The sequence below is a fragment of the Marmota monax genome, unplaced genomic scaffold, assembly GCF_021218885.2.
Source record: "Marmota monax isolate L192 unplaced genomic scaffold, Marmota_monax_Labrador192_F-V1.1 WCK01_AAM20220418_F8-fsc00027, whole genome shotgun sequence".
NCBI lineage: Eukaryota > Metazoa > Chordata > Mammalia > Rodentia > Sciuridae > Marmota > Marmota monax.
The window spans coordinates 16,452,609-16,471,557 of NW_026694617.1; the positions used below are offsets into that span (position 1 = coordinate 16,452,609).

At 47.3% G+C, this 18,949-nt stretch overlaps 1 protein-coding gene across 1 annotated transcript; it reads left to right on the top strand.

Moving 5' to 3' along the window:
* The first annotated feature begins 546 nt into the window (after positions 1–546).
* Positions 547–17,349, top strand: Lep (leptin). The gene is made up of 3 exons (XM_046422457.1): positions 547–627; positions 12,452–12,623; positions 14,281–17,349. The coding sequence occupies exons 2-3, from the start codon at positions 12,480–12,482 to the stop codon at positions 14,638–14,640; spliced, it is 504 nt and encodes a 167-aa protein (XP_046278413.1). The 5' UTR covers positions 547–627; positions 12,452–12,479; the 3' UTR covers positions 14,641–17,349.
* Positions 17,350–18,949: the final 1,600 nt, after the last annotated feature.

Sequence of the window (18,949 nt, forward strand, 5' to 3'; positions counted from 1 at the left end):
GCGCCAAGGAACCGGGTTCTCGCGCGCCACAGCAGGAGTGGGCGAGGTCAGCACTCCCTCCCCAGATTCCGAGTAGGGACGCTGGCTACACCACGGGCCGCTCCCTCTAACCCCGGGAGTGAAGTGTCGTCGGGGCTGAGAGCCAGGGGAGCAGCGGCCCGCGGAAGTCCAGCTTACCCCGCCGATGGCTGCGGGGGTCCTTGCGGTCTGCAAGACTAGCGGGACGCAGCCCCAGCCCCCAGCCTGCTCTGGAGAGCCACCCCTCCCGGGAGCGTTCTAGCTGCTAGAAAAAGTCCCAAAAGACTGATCCTTGCGCCACAGGAGCTTCTGGCGGGACTTCGAGGATTTCTCATTCCTGACAACTGCCCCCAAACTTTCAGGACACATCCGAGGGTGCCCGTGGTGTCAGGCGCAGCCGAGGGTCGCCCTCGAGTTCCGATAAAGCGCGCACCGAGGCCGGGAGCTCGCAGCCGCCGGGCCTTAGCTGCCCCGTGGGGCGGGGCGGGAACTGGCACTCGGGGTGCGCCAGGGCCTGCGGGGCAGTTGCGCAAGTTGTGCTGGGGCAGCTATAAGAGAGGCGGGCAGGCATGGAGCCCCGCAGGAATCCCCGGCGCCAGCAGCTGCGAGGTAAGGCCCCCGACGTACTCCTTTCTCCTCCGCTGGTCTTTCTTGGCAGACCCCAGCACCACTCTGGACACCCGGGAAACTGAGGCAGGCAGGAGGCAGGACGGATGGCTTGGTTCTGGACTACATAGCTCTACACCGAGTTTTAGCCAGAATAAAGGTGGCTGGGAGCTGGGGAGGGCTGGATTCGGTGGTGAGTTGTACCGGTGCCCACAAGGCAGGAATCTGTCCTTGCATAGTTAGCAGAGCCAAGAAACCATGAGCAGATCCTCTAAGATCAGGGCGCCCTATCAGTATCTGAAAGTAACAAAAGTTGCCGGTAAAGAGGAGCTTTCAATTTCTGAACTCTGCAGGTAAGAATTTGGGCCTCAGGGCTGGAGGTGTAGTTCAGTGGTCCAGTGTTGCCTAGCATGCACAGCATGGGTTTGGGGGTGGGGGGGGGGAGAGAGAGAGAGAGAGAGAGAGAGAGAGAGAGAGAGATAGGGCCTTATTTTCCAGGGAGCGTCCTGACTTCTGAATGGGTTGCATGAGGCCTGGTTTAGGACTAGAACTAAGCAGAATAAAGGGGGATAGAAAAACTATCTGAAACAAGGCAAATTTTCAGAGAAATTGTGTCAGGTCTCAATGCATCTGTTTTCAAAGCCATGCAGATTCCTTTCTTCACAGTAAATTTGATGAGGGGTACCTGGGGGACGGATCAGCAGGTCATGGAAAAGGCCTGTCACCTGCAAATTTTTCACTGCTAAACATTGCTAGCCAGAAAAGGTAAATACACACGATTGACAGGCAGGCTCCAGGGGAGGCCCATCAGTTCCACCCACAGCCTTCCTCCCCTTTAGGCTTGATTTAGACTTCACCATGGGTGTGGTTGCCTTTGCACTCCGGTTTCTGTGGCTTAGAGATGGTGGTGCGTTGGAAAAGTGACTCTTTAAATACAGTTAGATCCAATGAGACCAGTGGCCTGTTTGTCATGTGTGAATAGCTGCTTTGGAGAGGACAAGATGATTCATTGTTGTTGGGAAGATGGTCTACAGGGCAGGGGGCAGAGGCAGGGACTTGGCTGTACCATTCCTGGAGAGTGAGCTCTCTGAGTACCCTTTGCAGGGTAGGATTGCCATCTGGCAGCTCCAGTTGTGTTTGTTTTGTTGAGTTCTGAGGTGGCAGCAGTCAGCTGGGATTCGGATAGTATTCCCAACCTAATTCCCACCAGCAAGGTCTGTGGAACCAAACTTCAATGAGGGAGGTTTCTAATAACGTTGTTGTTCCCATTGGAACACCCTTAGAAACAAAAAAGCAATATTGATCATTTAGCTCATGTAGGCAGCAAGAAAAGGCAAGGGGAAAAAAAAGATGCTTTTCAGCTTTCTTTTTCAAACAACTAAAGACATTAGGCTGAGGGGAACATTTCCATGTTGGCCAAAGGAGCATCCTTCTCATATTTTGTACATTTTATACCCAAAATAACTCTTCTTGGTATCTGGGGAAAATATTTTCCTCCCCCTCTGTTCTAGGAAATAGCTCCAAGTGCCAAGGACAGAGCCAGGGAGGTTGCAATGAATTCCTGCCATCAGCCCCGGGCAGATGCCTTGCATGTCTGGGTGGTGTGACATGTGAGGCACAGAGGTGCCACCTAGGAGAACACTCCACAAAGAGCCCAGGTCTTTGTCCAGCCCTAGCTTGGATGCCCCAGGGGAGCATGGGAGCCAGGAAGGGAGAAGAGGCTCCAGGGAGATGAAGTCCCTATGGGGTGTATATCCCTGAGCAACATCTGTGTGATTTAAAGGAAAATCTCTGGCAGCCAATCGGTCAGCAGACCCCCTCCCTACAGGGAGAAGATACTAGCTGCCCCAGCTCCAGTCATCAGAGAGCCTTAAAATTCTTCTCGGTTCATATGGTTGTCTCAGAGAAACAGAAAGAGAGGTAATTTCTGCTTTAAAACGGCTCACCCAGTGTCCAGATCCACAGAATCCTTTGCTCGTGTGACAACAGATGCGCCTTGCTCCTCAGCAAATTGATGTTCCCCTCTCTCCTGCTCAGTTTGTTAGCTCTCTGGAAATGAATCTATAATCAGTGCCCATGCTGACATTTCACCCACACCACAGAAGATTTAGTCCCCATCTGTGCACACATTGTGTTTGTGCTTTGGTGTACCACAGAGCTCCGCAGGGAAGCTACAGAGAAGACAGGAGGGCAGAACAGAGGTCTCTGGCAAGGGCAGAACGCCCAGAGTGCAGGGGCAGGAGCCAGGTGGTGCACACGTCTGTGGCTGGGAGCGCTGAGGTACCACAGTCCAGGTGGAATAGAGCTGAGGAAGCTGAAAGACATCAGGACCTATATGGATCTGCAAAACATGTAGGAGGTGCAGGAAGCAGACCAAGGTGTCTGAGAAAGGGAGACCTGGACACTGAAGCATCTGTCTTTATTTAGAAGGTGTTTCTGCTGGGCAAAAGTGAATTCTAATATGGGAGCAGGTGAGCTTTCATGGTTACCCAACCAAGATCAGGGAGCAGAAACATTTCATTTATTCATTCAACAAATATTTAACAAACACCTGCTCCATGCCGGGCCCTTGGTGGATGCTGGCGTCACTAATTGATCATGGCACCCTCTTTCTATGACTCTGGCAGGAGCTTCAGATTCCCCTCTTACAGTGCTCCAGGGAGCCACCAAAAATTGATCAGAGTTGACACAGAAGTTGAATCCCATTTTCTATCTCTGATGGGATCAGATCTAAGGGTAGCTCCTGATGTACGGGAATAATATAACCCCCTCATCCATACCCTAGCTACTGGTTAAGTATGTTAGCATGATTCCTCAAATGAAGCCTTTGGCTGCAAGTAGAGAAAATTGCTCTTGCTAGCTCAGTGATTTTTCAAATTGCATATTGTGGCCAATATTTGAAAAATAAACTGAAATGCTCAAGAGTTTGTCACCCACAGTAAGGGAAAATTTTATTTTTTGACACTTATTTCATATATATTTATATGTCTCCTAAGTGAAAAATATATTCAGAAAAGTTGAAAGCTACTCAAATGTGTTAGCCCACTTTTATTACTACAACAAAATACCTGAGACTAGGTAACTTTGTGAAGAAAAGAGATTTATTTATCTCAGTTTTGGAAACTCTAGGGCATGGCACTGGCATAGGCTCAGCACCAGTGAGGGCCCTCTTGGCTGTGTCACATCATGGTAGATGGCAATGGCAGAAGCATGTGCAAAAAGAAGAGATCACATCTCAAAACAGAGATGTCAGAGAAAGACTGGGTTCCCACAATTTCTTCCAAGGATGTGCACTTAATTGACCTAAGGACTTCCCAACAGACCCCATCTCTTAGGGGTTCTACACCACCTCCCAGTACTATTACTTTGAGGACCAAGCTCCCGACATATGAACCTTAAAGGACAAACTATGTCCATACCATAGTATCACCCCCAAGTATAAGTGGAAAAGAGTGTCTTACACTGGAGCCTAAGGGCAGAGAGGGCCACCAAGCCTCATAAGGATCCAGAACCAAAAATGTCAGGAACCAAAAAGAAAAATCAGAAGGAATCCATACAGTGACTCTAATTCACCTCTCAGTAGAGGTGTAGACTCTGCTCTTTCTCAGCTCCTCCATGTACCTGGTCCAAATGTGACTCCCCTAGGACTTCTGAGCCCTCAACAGAGACAAACTGAGCTCTCTGAAGCCCTCTAAATTTCTGGGAGAGAAACTGCTCAGCCTGATCATGGGTTAAGAGGAGAAGGATGAGGAAAGGGGGGAGAGAAGAGCTTCTTAGTCTCTTGCCTCCCATTGGTCAGGCAGTTGTAGCCACTGGGACTGCAGTGTAAATGCAAACATGGCACCAGGGATCGGATCGTGTGCGGGCACGTGTGCACATGTGTGTTTTCTCAGGTAATTCAGATCCCCAGCAGCACCCCACTACATGTGGAATCAAGTCCCAAAAGTCACACATTCCACCCTTCTAGCAGTTCTTCCAAACCCACCATGATTTTCCTGAAGTCCTCAATGTGGTCTGCTATGCCCCTGTTTTAGTCAGTTTTTTTTTTTTTCTGCTGTGACCAAGAGACCTGACATAAATAATTAGAGGAGGAAAAGTTTATTTGGGGGCTCACAGTTTCAAAGGTTTCAATCCATAGACAGCTGGTTTCATTGCTCTGGACCTGGCGAAGGGCATAGCAGAGGAAAGCAGCTCAGGATGTGGCACCAGAAAACAGAGAAAGAGAGACTCCCCTCACCTTGGACAAAATATACATCCCAAAGGCATGTCCTCAATGACCCACCTCCTCCAGCCGCACCTTACCTACCTACAGTTACCACCTGTTAATCCCTACCAGAGGATTAATGCACTGACCAGGTTAAGGCTCTCAAAACCCAATCCTTTCACATATAAGCTTTCTTGCTTTGTCTCACACATGAGCTTCTTGGGGACATCTCATATCTAAACCGTAACAACCTCTCCTCTTTCCTCTGAGAACTCCTGTCCTTCAGGTAACTCTGTTCACGCGTTGCCTTCTTTGCAAAGTTCTCCTCACTCCTCCCACCAGGAGTCACCTCTTCCCCTCTCTGCCTCATACTCTATGCTCCTTGCCTCATAACCTCCACCAGGTTGTTACCATGAGTCATCCAAGCCTCTGTCTGTCTGTTCCACTGGACTCTGGACAACTTGAAGGACCCAAATAGCAATCTCTCTGTCCTTCTTTGTCCTTTCCCCATCCTCAAGTCCCTTCCAAATTGGAGTTGTGAAGAAAGGATGGAAGGAAGGGTGGGAGGGAAGAATAAAAGAAGGACCCACAAGGAAATTTTGTACAGGGAGAGGGCTTAGAGGAGCCAAAGGTTTTTCCTCATAATTCACAGCAAATGCTGAATTAGTAGTTAGTATTTCTAATTATTTATAACACATTTGTAACAAAGTAATTGTATGTATTTATGAGTACAGTGACATTTCAACTCATACATAATGTACAATGATCAGGTCAGGGTAACTGACACATCTGTCACCTCAGACCCCTCTCTATCAATTCTTTGTGTGGACAACATTCAGTATGTTCAATATTGATTATTAGCTACTTTAAAGTATTTAACTAATTATGGTTATAGTTATCCTATTGAGCATATGAACATAGAACATTAGAAGTCATTCCTCCTATCCATTTGTATCTCTGGACCCATAGACCATCCTTTATCCCCCTCACCACACCTTTCCCAGGGTCTGGAAACCATTATTCCATTCTCTACTTCTTTGAGATTAACTTAATATAATGTCCTCCAGTAGCTTCCATGTTGACACTATCCACAGAATTCCATTCTTTTTTTTTTTACTAAATAACATTCCACTATGTATATATACCACATCTTTTTTCACATTTTTATGGTACATTATATTTTTATATATGATGGGATTTTCTGTTACATATTTGTTCATGCACAAAACATAACAATATGATTTGACCAATATCACTCCCAGCACTTCCTCTTCACCACATTTTCTTTATCTATTCATCCATCAATAGCCACATAGATTGAATCCATGTATTGGCTGTTGTAAATAGTACTGCAATAAACATGGGAGTGCAGATGTCTCCTTTACACACTGCTTTCATTCCCTTTGGATATACACTCAGTAACAGGATGGCTAGGGCATAAGGTGATTCTATTTCTAGTTTTTTAAAAAAAATTTTAGTTGTCAATGGATCTTTATTTATATATATGCAGTGCTGAGAATCAAACCCTGTGCCTCACACAAGCCAGGCAAGTGCTCTACCACTGAGCTACAACCCCAGACCTATTTCTAGTTTTTTGAGGAGCCTTCATGCTGTGTTATATAATAGCTGTACTAATTTACCTTTCCACCATTTTCTTTTCTCTGCATTCTCCCCAGAATTAGGTGGGTTTTTTTGTTTGTTTGTTTGTTTGTCTTTTTGGCAATAACCATTCTCACTGGGATGGGATGGTAGCTCCTTATGGTTTTCATTTGGTTTCCCTGGTGATCAGCTATGTAGAACACTTTTTCATATATTTGTTGGCCAAGCATTATCTGAATTTACTAGCATGCAAAAGACTATCTGAGAGAAGGGTGCAAAAACTCTGATGCTGGAGAAGATTATGCTGGGCCCTGGTTAATCTCTGGAACTTTAAACAGGAGAGATAGGCAGAAGAGTCTGGAGAACTCAAGGCTGGCAGCCTCCACCAGCAAATGTCTCTGACCCAGTGCTCCCTTTTCCCCTGCTGCTGTCATCAGAAGGTGGTGGGAAGACCTGACCTTGGCTCAGATGACCCTTCTGCCTGGATCCAGAGAAGCAGCCCAACTCTGCCACCCCTCCCCACCTTGACATGGAGGCCCCTATAGGGTCTGCCTCAGCCCCTGCGATGGAGGGAAGATAAGGGAGCACACCATCTGGAGGTCACCAACCTCTTATTTGCAGAGAGTGGGGTGGAGGGTGGCTGGAGCCCTGTAGAACTGCTCTGGGGGGATGGGAAAGGGAGGCACCCAAAGAGGAGTAGGCAACCCAGGACCCTGGGAAAGTCAGAAAGGGGAAACTGGTGGGCTGATGGTGTGGTCATGAGCCCCTCCTGCTGGCCACTAGCCTGTTGACTGTGCTCATATTTCATCCTCTGGTGCTGTCCCTGGGGCTCTGTTTTCTTCTCCAGTGCACCATGGAGGGCAAGGTGGTAGAGATAATGGGAGTCACAGGGCGTTAATGGAAGGAGAAGGAAGGTAGTCTGCAGGAGGTGGAGGGTGGCTGGAGCCCTGTAGAACTGCTCTGGGGGGATGGGAAAGGGAGGCACCCAAAGAGGAGTAGGCAACCCAGGACCCTGGGAAAGTCAGAAAGGGGAAACTGGTGGGCTGATGGTGTGGTCATGAGCCCCTCCTGCTGGCCACTAGCCTGTTGACTGTGCTCATATTTCATCCTCTGGTGCTGTCCCTGGGGCTCTGTTTTCTTCTCCAGTGCACCATGGAGGGCAAGGTGGTAGAGATAATGGGAGTCACAGGGCGTTAATGGAAGGAGAAGGAAGGTAGTCTGCTAGCTAGTGAGAAAGCTGGGTATGATAGAGGAGTGGGTGGTGAGGGAGAGGCAGAAAGGAGGACCATATCTGAGAGCAGGCCCATCACCCACCCTGGCCTATCCACTCCCTGCCCTCCTGGGAACCGCTCCCTCTTTTCTCCAGAATTCTCAAACCAGAAGAGCACAGGTCCTGCTTTAACTGTCCCCAGAAGTAAACAGGGCGCTATATTTCAACATTTCAGAAGTTCATCTTCCATCTCTTATAATATGACAGCTCCAGAATGTTCAAGCCTACTTTGGAAAATTCTAGAGGGCCCACAGTTGACCTTTCTCCCTGCCCACCGAATCCCTCAGCTCCCTCCCTCCACTCACTCCTGTGCAGCTCCTGTGGTTACACCCACAGCCATTCTAAGCTTAGATTTTGGGTTCCCCGGGCTGCTGTGGAGGCTACCTGATGTCCCAGCAGTATCAGCAGATCAACATGTCCCAGATCTCCTCTTTCCCAAACTTCTCCATGTATCCCTCCCACTTTCTATCTGGTACCATCTTTCTAGTCCCTGGGGCTGAAACATTTGTTCCTCAGTTCTGGGGAGGAAAGAGCAACCTTCCTGCTTGGCTTTCATCACCTTCCCAATCCCAGAACACTCTGCCCCCTCCTCCCTGTCACCCTCTGGAGCCAGCTGGGGACACCCATTTCTTAGCCCCCCCCCCCCCCCCGCCGCCTGGTGTTTTTCAGTCTCTGCCAGGACTGTCTCTCTCCTTCATCTTCACAAACCCAGTTCCACCTATTCTCAGGGCCCTTAGCAAATGCCACCTCTTCCACAAGACCTCCGCAATTCCTTCTGAAATAGCAATGATAATAGCTAACATATATTGGGTTTGGCAACATGCCAGGCACAGAGTTAGCACTTTATATGCATTATCTCATGTCAGCCACATAACAGCCACAGGGGGAATTATGATTGATGCCATCCCCATTTTATAACTAAAGAGACTGAATCTCAGAGAGATGAGCTAACTTTCTGCAAAATCTATATATTCTGACTCAAAAGTAGTTTTGAAATGTAGATTTATAAATTTCAGTTCTTCTTTGCATTGCAACTAATTATTCAAATTCTCAAACCAGAAGAGCACAGTTTTGTTTTTAAAATTGTTAATCAATAATATATGAAAGTAGTTGGCAAAGTCAAAAGTGTGATAACTACCTATGGTGTGATACACTACCTGGGCTTCCTGGGAAAACCCCCAGCCTCTGCTTGAACCTCCCCATCTTTGGATTCCTGCTTTCCTATGGTCAATGTCATCTTCATCTCTATATGCCTACAATGGGAAATCAATACGAGTTAGCTGCCAACCATCCAACCATCAAATATATCTTGAGTAATTGTTGTGCCTCAGGCACTACGCTCATTGAAGCTGAATTCACCGTCTTGAATTTCCCCTCCTCTCCTAAACCCTGCCCTTCCCAGTCACTCTCCCTCACCCCCAAGGTACTGAGATTCAGGTGAACCTAGGAATACTTGATGTCCACTCCTTCCTGATGATATCCACACTGGGGTACGCTAAGTTGGTTAGCCTGAAGTTTGGGTGTATGCAGCAGAGACTCAACAGTGACTCACACATAGCAGAGGTCATGTCTCTCACACACACAAGTCCAGAGACAAGTTGTCCAAGGCCAGCATGGAATTCCAGTTCCACGAAGTCCTCAGGAACCAAGGCTCCTGCAGCTCCTTGCTCTGCCATTCATAAGGGAGACCTTTGTCCTTATGATCCAAGATGGTGCTGGAATGCTGGCTCCCTCATCTACATGAGGGATCAGAACAAAGGATGGAGAGGGCTTGAGATGTGGCTCAGTGGTGAAGTGCTTGCCTCACATAGATGAGGCCCTGGGTTCAATCCCCAGTACGCACACCCCCAAAATGGGAAGGATTAAAAAGGAAGAGGCAAAGACACACAATGGGGTCCTGAGCACTGTCATGTGACACTTCTACTTATATTTTATTGGCCAGAATTTAGCTTCATAGCCATGGCTACTGGGGGAAGCCAGGAAGTATAGGATTTATTCTTATGTTTACACTTTGTAGATTCTACAACTGGCAAAGAAGGAAAACTAGACACTGGGGACAACCAGCAGCCTCCACTGCAAGGTTATGTGTGCTGTGTGTTGTGCACAACACAACGAGTGCTTGCCACCACTCTGATCTCAATGACCTGTTATCACTTGCTCTGCAGCCCCCTGGCTGTTCCCGAGCCTGTTCCCTCATCTTAGGCAGACTCCTCAGCAACAGCTCCTCCTCTCCATTCAAGGAAAACTGCAATTTATTCTCAGCATTCACTGAAGCATATTACCAGTGGTGATAAGGGAGGCTTATAACCTGTTTTCCATTCAGGTATGAGAGGGTGGCCATCATGTGAGAATGGCTGTGATGTGACCAGGGTTAATCTGGTAATAAATTTACTCAGGAAGGAGGTGTCATCAACACAGGAATCTTAGAAAAGAATGCACCTCAATCTTGTGCTACAGGGGGGAAACCCTGAAATAGCAGGTCCCCTGTTGAGATGGGCCACATGCTTGATTCAGAGTTGGCTACAGGTGCTATTGCCCCAGTAGTTCAAGCCCTGTCCTGGAATTACAATCATTTTGGGGCAGCTGGCATTTCCTGCCCCATCCCAAGTCAGACACACATCGTGTGCAGGGGCATCACTGGCTCATCTCTTTTACCCTTTTGAGCCAGGTGGTGAAGTTAACTCCATTTTCTGTCAGAAACAGATGCTTTGGGAAGTTACATTTCTCACCTGGAGACACACAATGAATAGTGGAGGAGTGGGCTGTTGAAACCTGGAAGCCTGACTCCACTATAGCCTCCTCCTTTTGCGAGGGTGTTAAGGATTAGCACTATCACAGTCCCCCACTTACCTGTGGGGGATATGTTCCAAGACTCCCAGTAGTTACCTGAATCTGCAGACACTACTAAGTTTTTCTCTATATGCCCTGCAGCACTGCCACACAGTACCAGAGTTTATTTGTCCTTCCATATTTTTTTTGCCTCCTTGGCATACTACTTTTACAATTTAGGTTGTTATTAATTAAATTATGGTTAAACATTTGTGATACTATGGCAGTTGATCTGATAATTGAGACCACTACTAAATGACTAATGGGTGGGTAGCATATACAGTGTGAGTACACTGGACAAAGGGATGATTCACATCCCAGGTGGGTTGGAGGAAGTAATGCAAAATTTCACCACACCACTCAGAATGGCACAATTAAAAGCTTATGAATTGCTCATTTCTGGAATTTGCCATTTAATATTTTTGGACCATGGTTCATTGTGGGTAACTTAAACCTTGGAAAGCAAAATCATGGGTAAGGGGCATGTATTTAACTCTGTTCCATAAATATCCTGGCTCTGCCACTAACCAATGTGACTTTGGGCAGGTTGTCTTGTCTTCCTGAACCTCATTTTTTTCTCTTCTGAAAATTCAGATTTGGAAAAAATACACATATTTGAGCATTATAGATAATATGTAAAGACTGTTTTTATTATATTGCTAGAAAATGAATTATACTAATATTGCCACCTAGGGACAGAAAATGCATTACTTGTTTTCATCAAGACCCCAATGAGAAAGAATGCACAGAGCAGAGATTAATGTTTCCAGAATCTTTATCCTAATTTTTACTTACATTTTATTAGTATTTCAGGCTCATATACACATACTTAGCATGGATCATTGGCTATAGACTTACATGCATTTAAAATACTTGATTACGTTTTGCCTCATGTATCCCATTAAAACTCTGCTGCTTGATCAAGGACCTGCATATTATTAATTTTAGAATTAACAGTTCCATGGCTTTGAAAGTTTCAAGCATTCTGGGTAAAGGAGTCATATTCTATCCTGCCACTGTCTTTACTCAGCTGAGCTCCTGGCCACCTGTGGCCACCAGGTTATACTCTTATGCCTTCTCAGTCTTTAATACTCAGCCCAAGGCAACACCCCTCCCAGGGAGGACCCTTTGGGCTCTTGACATTTTTTTTTTTTTGCTCCCCTTTCAAAGCTCTGTACTCCTGTACTGGAATGGCCTGTAGACTTTTTGTCTCTTCTGTTAAACTATGAAACACTGCAGGGCAGAGGGCATCGGTGGTTCACCTGATTCATTGGTGCCTCGCCCTGCATCTGACTTGTTAGTACATGGCAAAGCAGTGCTGGGTGGATTCCCAGGCTCCCAGTAGGAGAGAAAGGAAGTAATAAAGCTTGCAATAAAGGCCATCGTAGATGACAGCAGGCTGCTGTGAGAGTAATGGGGAGGACAAGGCAGTAACATCATCTCTAATAACAGGGTAGTGAAAAAGTACGCCTCACAACCGCTTCCAGCTCTTTCACATGCATTATCTAATTTGATCCTCATAAAAACCTGGAAATAGGTATTTTATAGGGATGAAGGTGGAGTTTTGAGTGGTTAGGCCATGTGCCTAAAGTTATACAGTGAGTAAAGGACTGGATTCAAACCAGAACTTAACAGTCTATTCTCGTCCCCTTAAAGCTCCACATCCATTGGATCACAGCCGGGCTCTCTGCTTGTGGTCTTCAGGACACGTCATTGTGGTTTTATTGACTAGGCAATAATCGTCTTCCCAAGGGGATGCATGTCGTTAATAAAGGTCTAGATAATGAATTGTCTTTGACTTTGACGGTAGCCAGGGCAGAAAGTAAATCTCATTTTCACCCACATCCGGCAATGTGGTTGGGAGCAGGGCAGGTGCGTGTGTTCTGAGACACCAGCTCTAGCAATGTGTGGTTCTCTGTTTGCAGGCCCAAGAAGCACATCCTGGGGAGGAAAATGCGCTGTGGACGCCTGTGCCAGTTCCTGTGGCTTTGGCCCTATCTGTCTTATGTTCAAGCTGTGCCCATCCGAAAAGTCCAGGATGACACCAAAACCCTCATCAAGACTATTGTCACCAGGATCAGTGACATTTCACACACGGTAGGGAAGGGTAGGGGGGACAAAGAAGAACTGTGGCCAGCCCAGAGCTGGCTCCTACTGGGACTGGAACCAGATAGTTCAAGAAACATTTGTTGAGCATCTTCTAAATGCCAGACACCTACTAGAAGTTAGGAAGATTTGAAAACTCAGGATGCCCATTCTTTCTGGTTGTTTCTCTTGGCCCCTCTGCCTGCTGGGATTCAGGGATGAGTGGTTCTAATTCTAAACCACTTTAAGAGCATTTAACTTTGCCCTGTGGTTTCATTAAAAAATTATAGGATTCTCTGGTACTAAGAGGTCACCTGTGTTTATTTTCACTGTAACATGGGGGGAATCCCAGACCTCAGACTTTGGCAGTGATAGCCTTAATTCCTCCCTCCCTCTTCCTCTCCTCTCTGCATCTGTTTCTGCCTCCCTCCCTCTCCTTATTTCTTGACTCCCTTTCTTTGAATCCTAGTGCCCAGGACCAGAGGAACTCATATATGTCCTTGTATCTTGTTGACAGGGACCAGACACTAGCAGCATCCCTGTGGGGCCTTGCCCCATCTCCAGATGTGCTTATCACTAGGGTTCTTAGAGTTTCAGTTGCAGCCTCTCCCCATCTGCTTTCAAGGCCACATGAGGTGGGATTTTGGTTGTTCACATTCAGCCCTCTGTGTAATTGTCAACAGCTGTCACTGTCCACCCTGGTCTTTTCTCTGGGGTCCAATAGACTAGGCCTTCAGCTGTTTCCCAGATGAGTCTATATTGGAATAGGAAGACTAAGTGTGAATCTTCACACATCTGTTCTCCATCTGTGAGACCCTAAGTGAGTTCCTTGGTGTCTTTCATCATCTGTACAATGGGAACCTCATGCAGTCACCTCCAGGTTGTTGTAAGACTCAAACTAGTTAAGGCAAGTGCAAGCACCCCTGTCTGGAGCCATTTGGAGGTTTCCATATCTTTTGGCCATGGTGGGTGTTTAACAGTGGCCTTGGTAGTCAGGGAGAAGTGGCTTCTGGCAGTCAGGCCAGAAGCAGAGATAGCTCAGAATTAGACAGAGTCTTGGTCATTTCATAGAGAAAATTCCTTAAGTCTCCTTCTTTCAAAATAGTCAATTAGCAAGGTTGCACATGAGAGGTGAAGAGTGTCCCAACTTGGGTGGTGTCGAGAGCAAGTTGTGGGTCACCAGGATGGGGAGAGACCCTCCTCGAAACTAGAGCCATTGGCACAGAGAAGAAGAATGGGTTGTAACCTTGACCCCTAAGAAGGGGGAACCTGAACGAGAGGGAGGAATCTGCTGGGGTGAAAGAGAATGAGGGCAGCAGGGAAAGGAGTACTTATAGAGGACCTACGATGTCTAGGAAGAAACCCAACTAAATAAAAAAATAGGAAGGCATGGCTGGTCTTCACAGAACCTATTTGGAGAAAGGAATGACCTGAGAAGATAAGTCAGAAGTAGAAGGTAGGGTGATTGGATATGAGTCCAGGAAACCGTCTTAGAGACTCACTGTCACCTGGGCCCAGGAAATAAATGCCTGGACCAGGAAGGTGAGGAAGGGGGAAAGGAGGCAACCCAGAGAATGAGCCTCCACTTTCCTGGGGCAGTGGAGGGTGGTGCAGAATGGTTGCTCCGCCCTCTTACTGAGCACTTGCCCTCCCTCTTCCTCCTACACAGCAGTCGGTGTCCTCCAAGCAGAGGGTCACTGGTTTGGACTTCATTCCTGGGCTTCACCCGGTCCTGAGTTTGTCCAAAATGGACCAGACATTGGCAGTCTACCAACAGATCCTCACCAGTCTGCCTTCCCAAAATGTGATGCAAATATCTAATGACCTGGAGAACCTCCGGGACCTTCTCCGCCTGCTGGCTTCCTCCAAGAGCTGCCCTCTGCCCCAGACCAGTGGTCTGGAGACTCTAGAGAGCCTGGATGGTGTCCTGGAAGCCTCTCTCTATTCCACAGAGGTAGTGGCTCTGAGCAGGCTGCAAGGGTCTCTACAGGGGATGCTGAGGCAGCTGGACTTCAGCCCCAGATGCTGAAGCCTTGAGCACTGCTCTTCCCCCAAGGAGCATGGAGAAGGAAGAAACCTTGGCTTCCAGGTGACTGGAGGAGAAGAGAGCTTTGTATGGACATCCTTTATCCAGGACTCTGTCCATGCCTCTCCCTCCTCTAATCCACCCTTCCAAAGGCGAAGACTCCACGTTGCTTGAAACCAAAGATATATATACACATGATTCCTCGCTCGCTGAAAGGGGGTCCATCCAGCAGAGTGGATTGTTGCTGTGATTCTCGCCAAATTCTTCAGCCATCGACCAGAGTCATCCTGTCCTCTCCCCATTCCATCTCCCTCTTTGCTTGCTTCAGGGCAACCCAGGGTGATTTTAGGAGTGGGGTGGGCAGAGCCTCTGGATCTTTTCAGAACAAGTTTCTATTTGAGAATTCTAGGGAGCACCATGAAGGCTACGTCCACACACAGCTAGAAACTCCCAAGCAACACACGTTGGAAGAACTTATTTATTGATTATGTATTTTACTCTGAATGGATGTAAAGCAAAGCACCAGCTTTTCCATGCTTTGGGGTCAGCAAGGGCTGCAGATGCCCCTGGGATGTTGCTTCCAATCCCATCCATGAGTCTGGCTGAGGCAAACCCACTTTGAGTGACTAGAAGGTTGGGATTGTCTAAGCAAGAGTCAGCCGGGTGGTTCTCAAGTTAGTTCTGTAGTGACTGCTTTTGTTTCTATTGTGAATGACTTTACAGTATAGTGTTTGCAATGACATAGCCCTAAGGGCTGGGTTATTTTAAAAAGAAGATGAATTTCATCAAGTGTAATGTGAATCGTATGTACCCCAGGGTGGGGGATGTGTTAGAAACAGGGTAGGATCCAGATGTATTTTCTGAATAACATTTGTGTGGTAGGCTTTTGGGAAAGGGTAAAGTCATCTTGTTTTCTACAACCACCTAGGGTGGTTTCAATGCAAAGAACAAAGGAGATGACTTCTGAAGGGGGATTGTGAGGTTTTCTAGGCACCCATGGAGGGAGGGTGCTGAAGGAGAAGGCCATTTGTTGGGGTAGTGATGAGCTCAGGGAGTGAGGGTCCCACACTTATGACAGTGTGTCACTGGTGTGACCCTCTAAGTATTCCAGGGTTGATCCCACACTGGATTTATAACATGGCAGTGTCCTTATTGTGGGTTGCATGTCAAATTGTGGTTCTCATCTGATTGGTTCATCCAAAGCAAGGCCATGTTTTCCACCCATTCTGTGGGGATTTTTAGTCCAGTGGGAAAGTAAAATCCTTTAGCAGATGGTCCTAAGCCCTGGGACTTCTGGGTTAGTGCCAGGGCCCCTGGCCAGACTGTAGGACTGCCCTTCAGCTGGAGGTCATGTTCAGGCAGATGAACAAGGAGGCTTGGGTTTTTCCACCACCCTGCCACAGTGTCACCGTCACATTGTTAGTAGTGATTCTGCCCAAGGAAACTTGAATCAAAGCAATACACTTTAGACTGAGTGCCTGCTTGGTGCTCAGCCCTGAACTGGTGCTGTGGGCTAGAGAGCTCACCAAATAAACGTAAAAATCAGGGACTTGCATCCCCATGCTAAAACCCCACTCACCATGTGCCAAGGTGGATGCCTCACCAAGGTGGCACCCAACAGCTGAAAGCACAGTGCTGCCTTCAGCAGGTGGAAGTGGCATGAGCTGAGGGTGACAGTGCTCAGGAAACCCTGTTCGCACTCTGTAGCATTTATATACTTTTTAGAACGCGTTAGCCTCTATTGCTGCATAGTACATTCTGTTAATGCAGGATAACTAAGACTGCAAAAAATAAGAAAATACAGGTTGAGTATCCCTTATCCAAAATGCTTGGTGCCAGAAGTGTTTGGATTTTGGATTTTTTTTCCTCATTATTGGAATATCCGCATATACATAATGAGTTATCTTGGGTAGGGGACCCAAGTGTACACAGATAATTCATTTCTATTTCATAAATACCTTATGCACACAGTTTGAAGGTAATTTATCCCATATTTTTAATAATCATGTTCATGAAATGAAGTTTCATGCTGTGGAATTTTCCACTCATGGCAACATGTCATCATTCAAGACATTTTGGAGTTTGGAGCATTTCAGCTCTTGGATTTTCAGATAAGGGATGCTTACCCTGTACCCAAGACTATCACAGCCAACATGCAGAAGACCAGGCCTAGAGCCCAGCCTCTGATCCCTAGTGTACCTCAAGCCAGGTACGCTCTGTGGAGATGAACTGGAGCAAAGGGAGACCACTAGTTCTCCCTGGAAGAGAGGGACTTGGGGGTGGATTTTGAAGGAGACGAGGGATGTGAATTGCCTGTCAGAGGAAGTTGTTTGTTGGAAGTTGGTGGGTGGAGATGCAGAGGTGAAAGTGTGAGCTTCGAGTGAAAGCAAAAGGCAGAGAAAGAAGAGATGGGAGGGAAAAGGACACGTTGAATAGGCCCTGAGGAGCACAGGAGTTGGGTATTAGAGCCGAGTTTCAGGTTCTGGAGCAGATGCAGTGTGGTGGCCAGGGTCAGTCCTGCTCTGAGGATGGTGGCAGGTCACCTCACCCACCTCATCAGGATGTCTTGAGGCTTGCTCACAAACCTGGCACAGTGGCTTCCAGAACGCGAAACTTCCCAAATGCAAATGGTTGTCTTTTTTTCTTTTTAACAATAAAATTTTTGTTTTGTTTAAAAAAAATTTTTTTCAAATAAATTAACTTTGCCCCCTGGCCTTTGTTTTCTGTTGCCTGTAGTGGAGGGGCTTCGGGAGAGCTGTTTGTGTGTGACAGGGCAAGGCCTGGCTGGCGTCCAGCCATCGCTGGGGTCAGCTCCACCCGGGCTTGGCCACAGTCAGCCGCCAGTTATTCAGGCGAAAGGATTACCCTGAAGCCCAGAGCTGGCAAATGAGCACATTCTGCACCAGAAGCAGTGCAGTTCTCCAAACCAGCCCTGGGAAACAGTTAATTGTTTAAAAAAAAAAAAACAGAACAACAAAAATCTGAGCAAAACAATTTTTTAAAAAATGCAGACAAATGACAGACACAGTCAGGAGTAGAAAACGTGAACATGGGCACCTGGCGGGCACAGAGTAGTCATCCCTGCTGCTAATGCAGGACCTGATAGGTTCCATCCAATTCCTGGGGGATTTGGGGGGCTGGCCTGTCAAAGGCAGTCATCATGGGCAATTTAAAGACCACTCCTGGGGCCAAAAACTGTTGCTGGTGTCTCTGGGGCTTAAATGAGATAATGACCCAGTATCGGATCCAGATTTAAGTGAAATTTCTTTCCTTTTCCATCACAATTAGCAACAGATTTAACTGTCAGTGTTCCTACCAGGAAGAACATGGATGTCAACTTCCCTACTGTAAGCAGACAACAGCTATCTTAATCATCTTAGGCTGCTGAAACTAAATTCCACTGACTGGAGGGTGTGAACGACAGACATTTCTTTCTGATAGTTCTGGAGGCTGGAAATCCAAATCAGAGTTCCAGCCCAGTTGGGTTCTGGTGAGGGCCCTCTGCTGAACAGCAGGCTGAATCCCCACACAGAAGAAAGAGAGTAAGAGGGCTTCTGGGGGTGGGGGCTTCCCTATTATAAAGGTCTAATCCCACTGAGAGGGCTCCACTCTCAGAGACCCCAACCTCCTAATGCCATCACTTTGGGGGTTAGAATCTCAATATATGAGTTTTAGGGGGACACAAACATTCAGTCAATTGCACCTATACTATACCTTAGGGAGAGAAGGAAGAGAGCCCCAAGCTCCTGAGAGAGGAGAGAACACAGAAAGAGATGGTCACATGAGGTCACTTGGCAGTTCAAAGAAGTGGCTGCACTTCATTCTTCCTTGGGCAGTCCCTCCCTCCTGTGTTATGGCAAAGTTAGCCCCCAGCATCTCCAGGTTTTGGGGGTCCTCAGTGCCCAGGATCATGAGAGAAGAGCCTCTCTTTCTCAGTCAGTAGTGCCAGTGAACATTGTAAGGAGGGTTCTTTATAGCCAGACCTGTGTTACCCCCACCCTGTTGTCCAGGATGGGCAATCCAGTGGGACTCTCCCTGGCTGAGAAAGGGCAAGAAAGGGTCTCGCCATGAGATACTCAGAAAAACAGATAATAAAACAAATTTTTTTTAAAAAAATGATACCCATCACAACATCTCATGCTCCCTGGAGTCCCATGACATGACTTTGCTTGGGAAGACTTTGAGACCCACCACCCATTCCTGGGAGTCCCTGTTGCTGCCGCCCTAGGTTAGTCCCCTCTGGGCCCTAGGCTAGCCCAGGGGGCACTGGGACTCACACCCCGGTAGACTGGTTCAACCACCAGGTCCTGGG

Coding starts and splice junctions, on each gene's coding strand:
- Lep (XM_046422457.1), top strand. CDS start 12,480: ATGCGCTGTGGACGCCTGTGCCAGTTCCTGTGGCTTTGGCCCTATCTG. Junction 12,624..14,280: donor TCAGTGACATTTCACACACG/GTAGGGAAGGGT, acceptor CCTCCTACACAG/CAGTCGGTGTCCTCCAAGCA.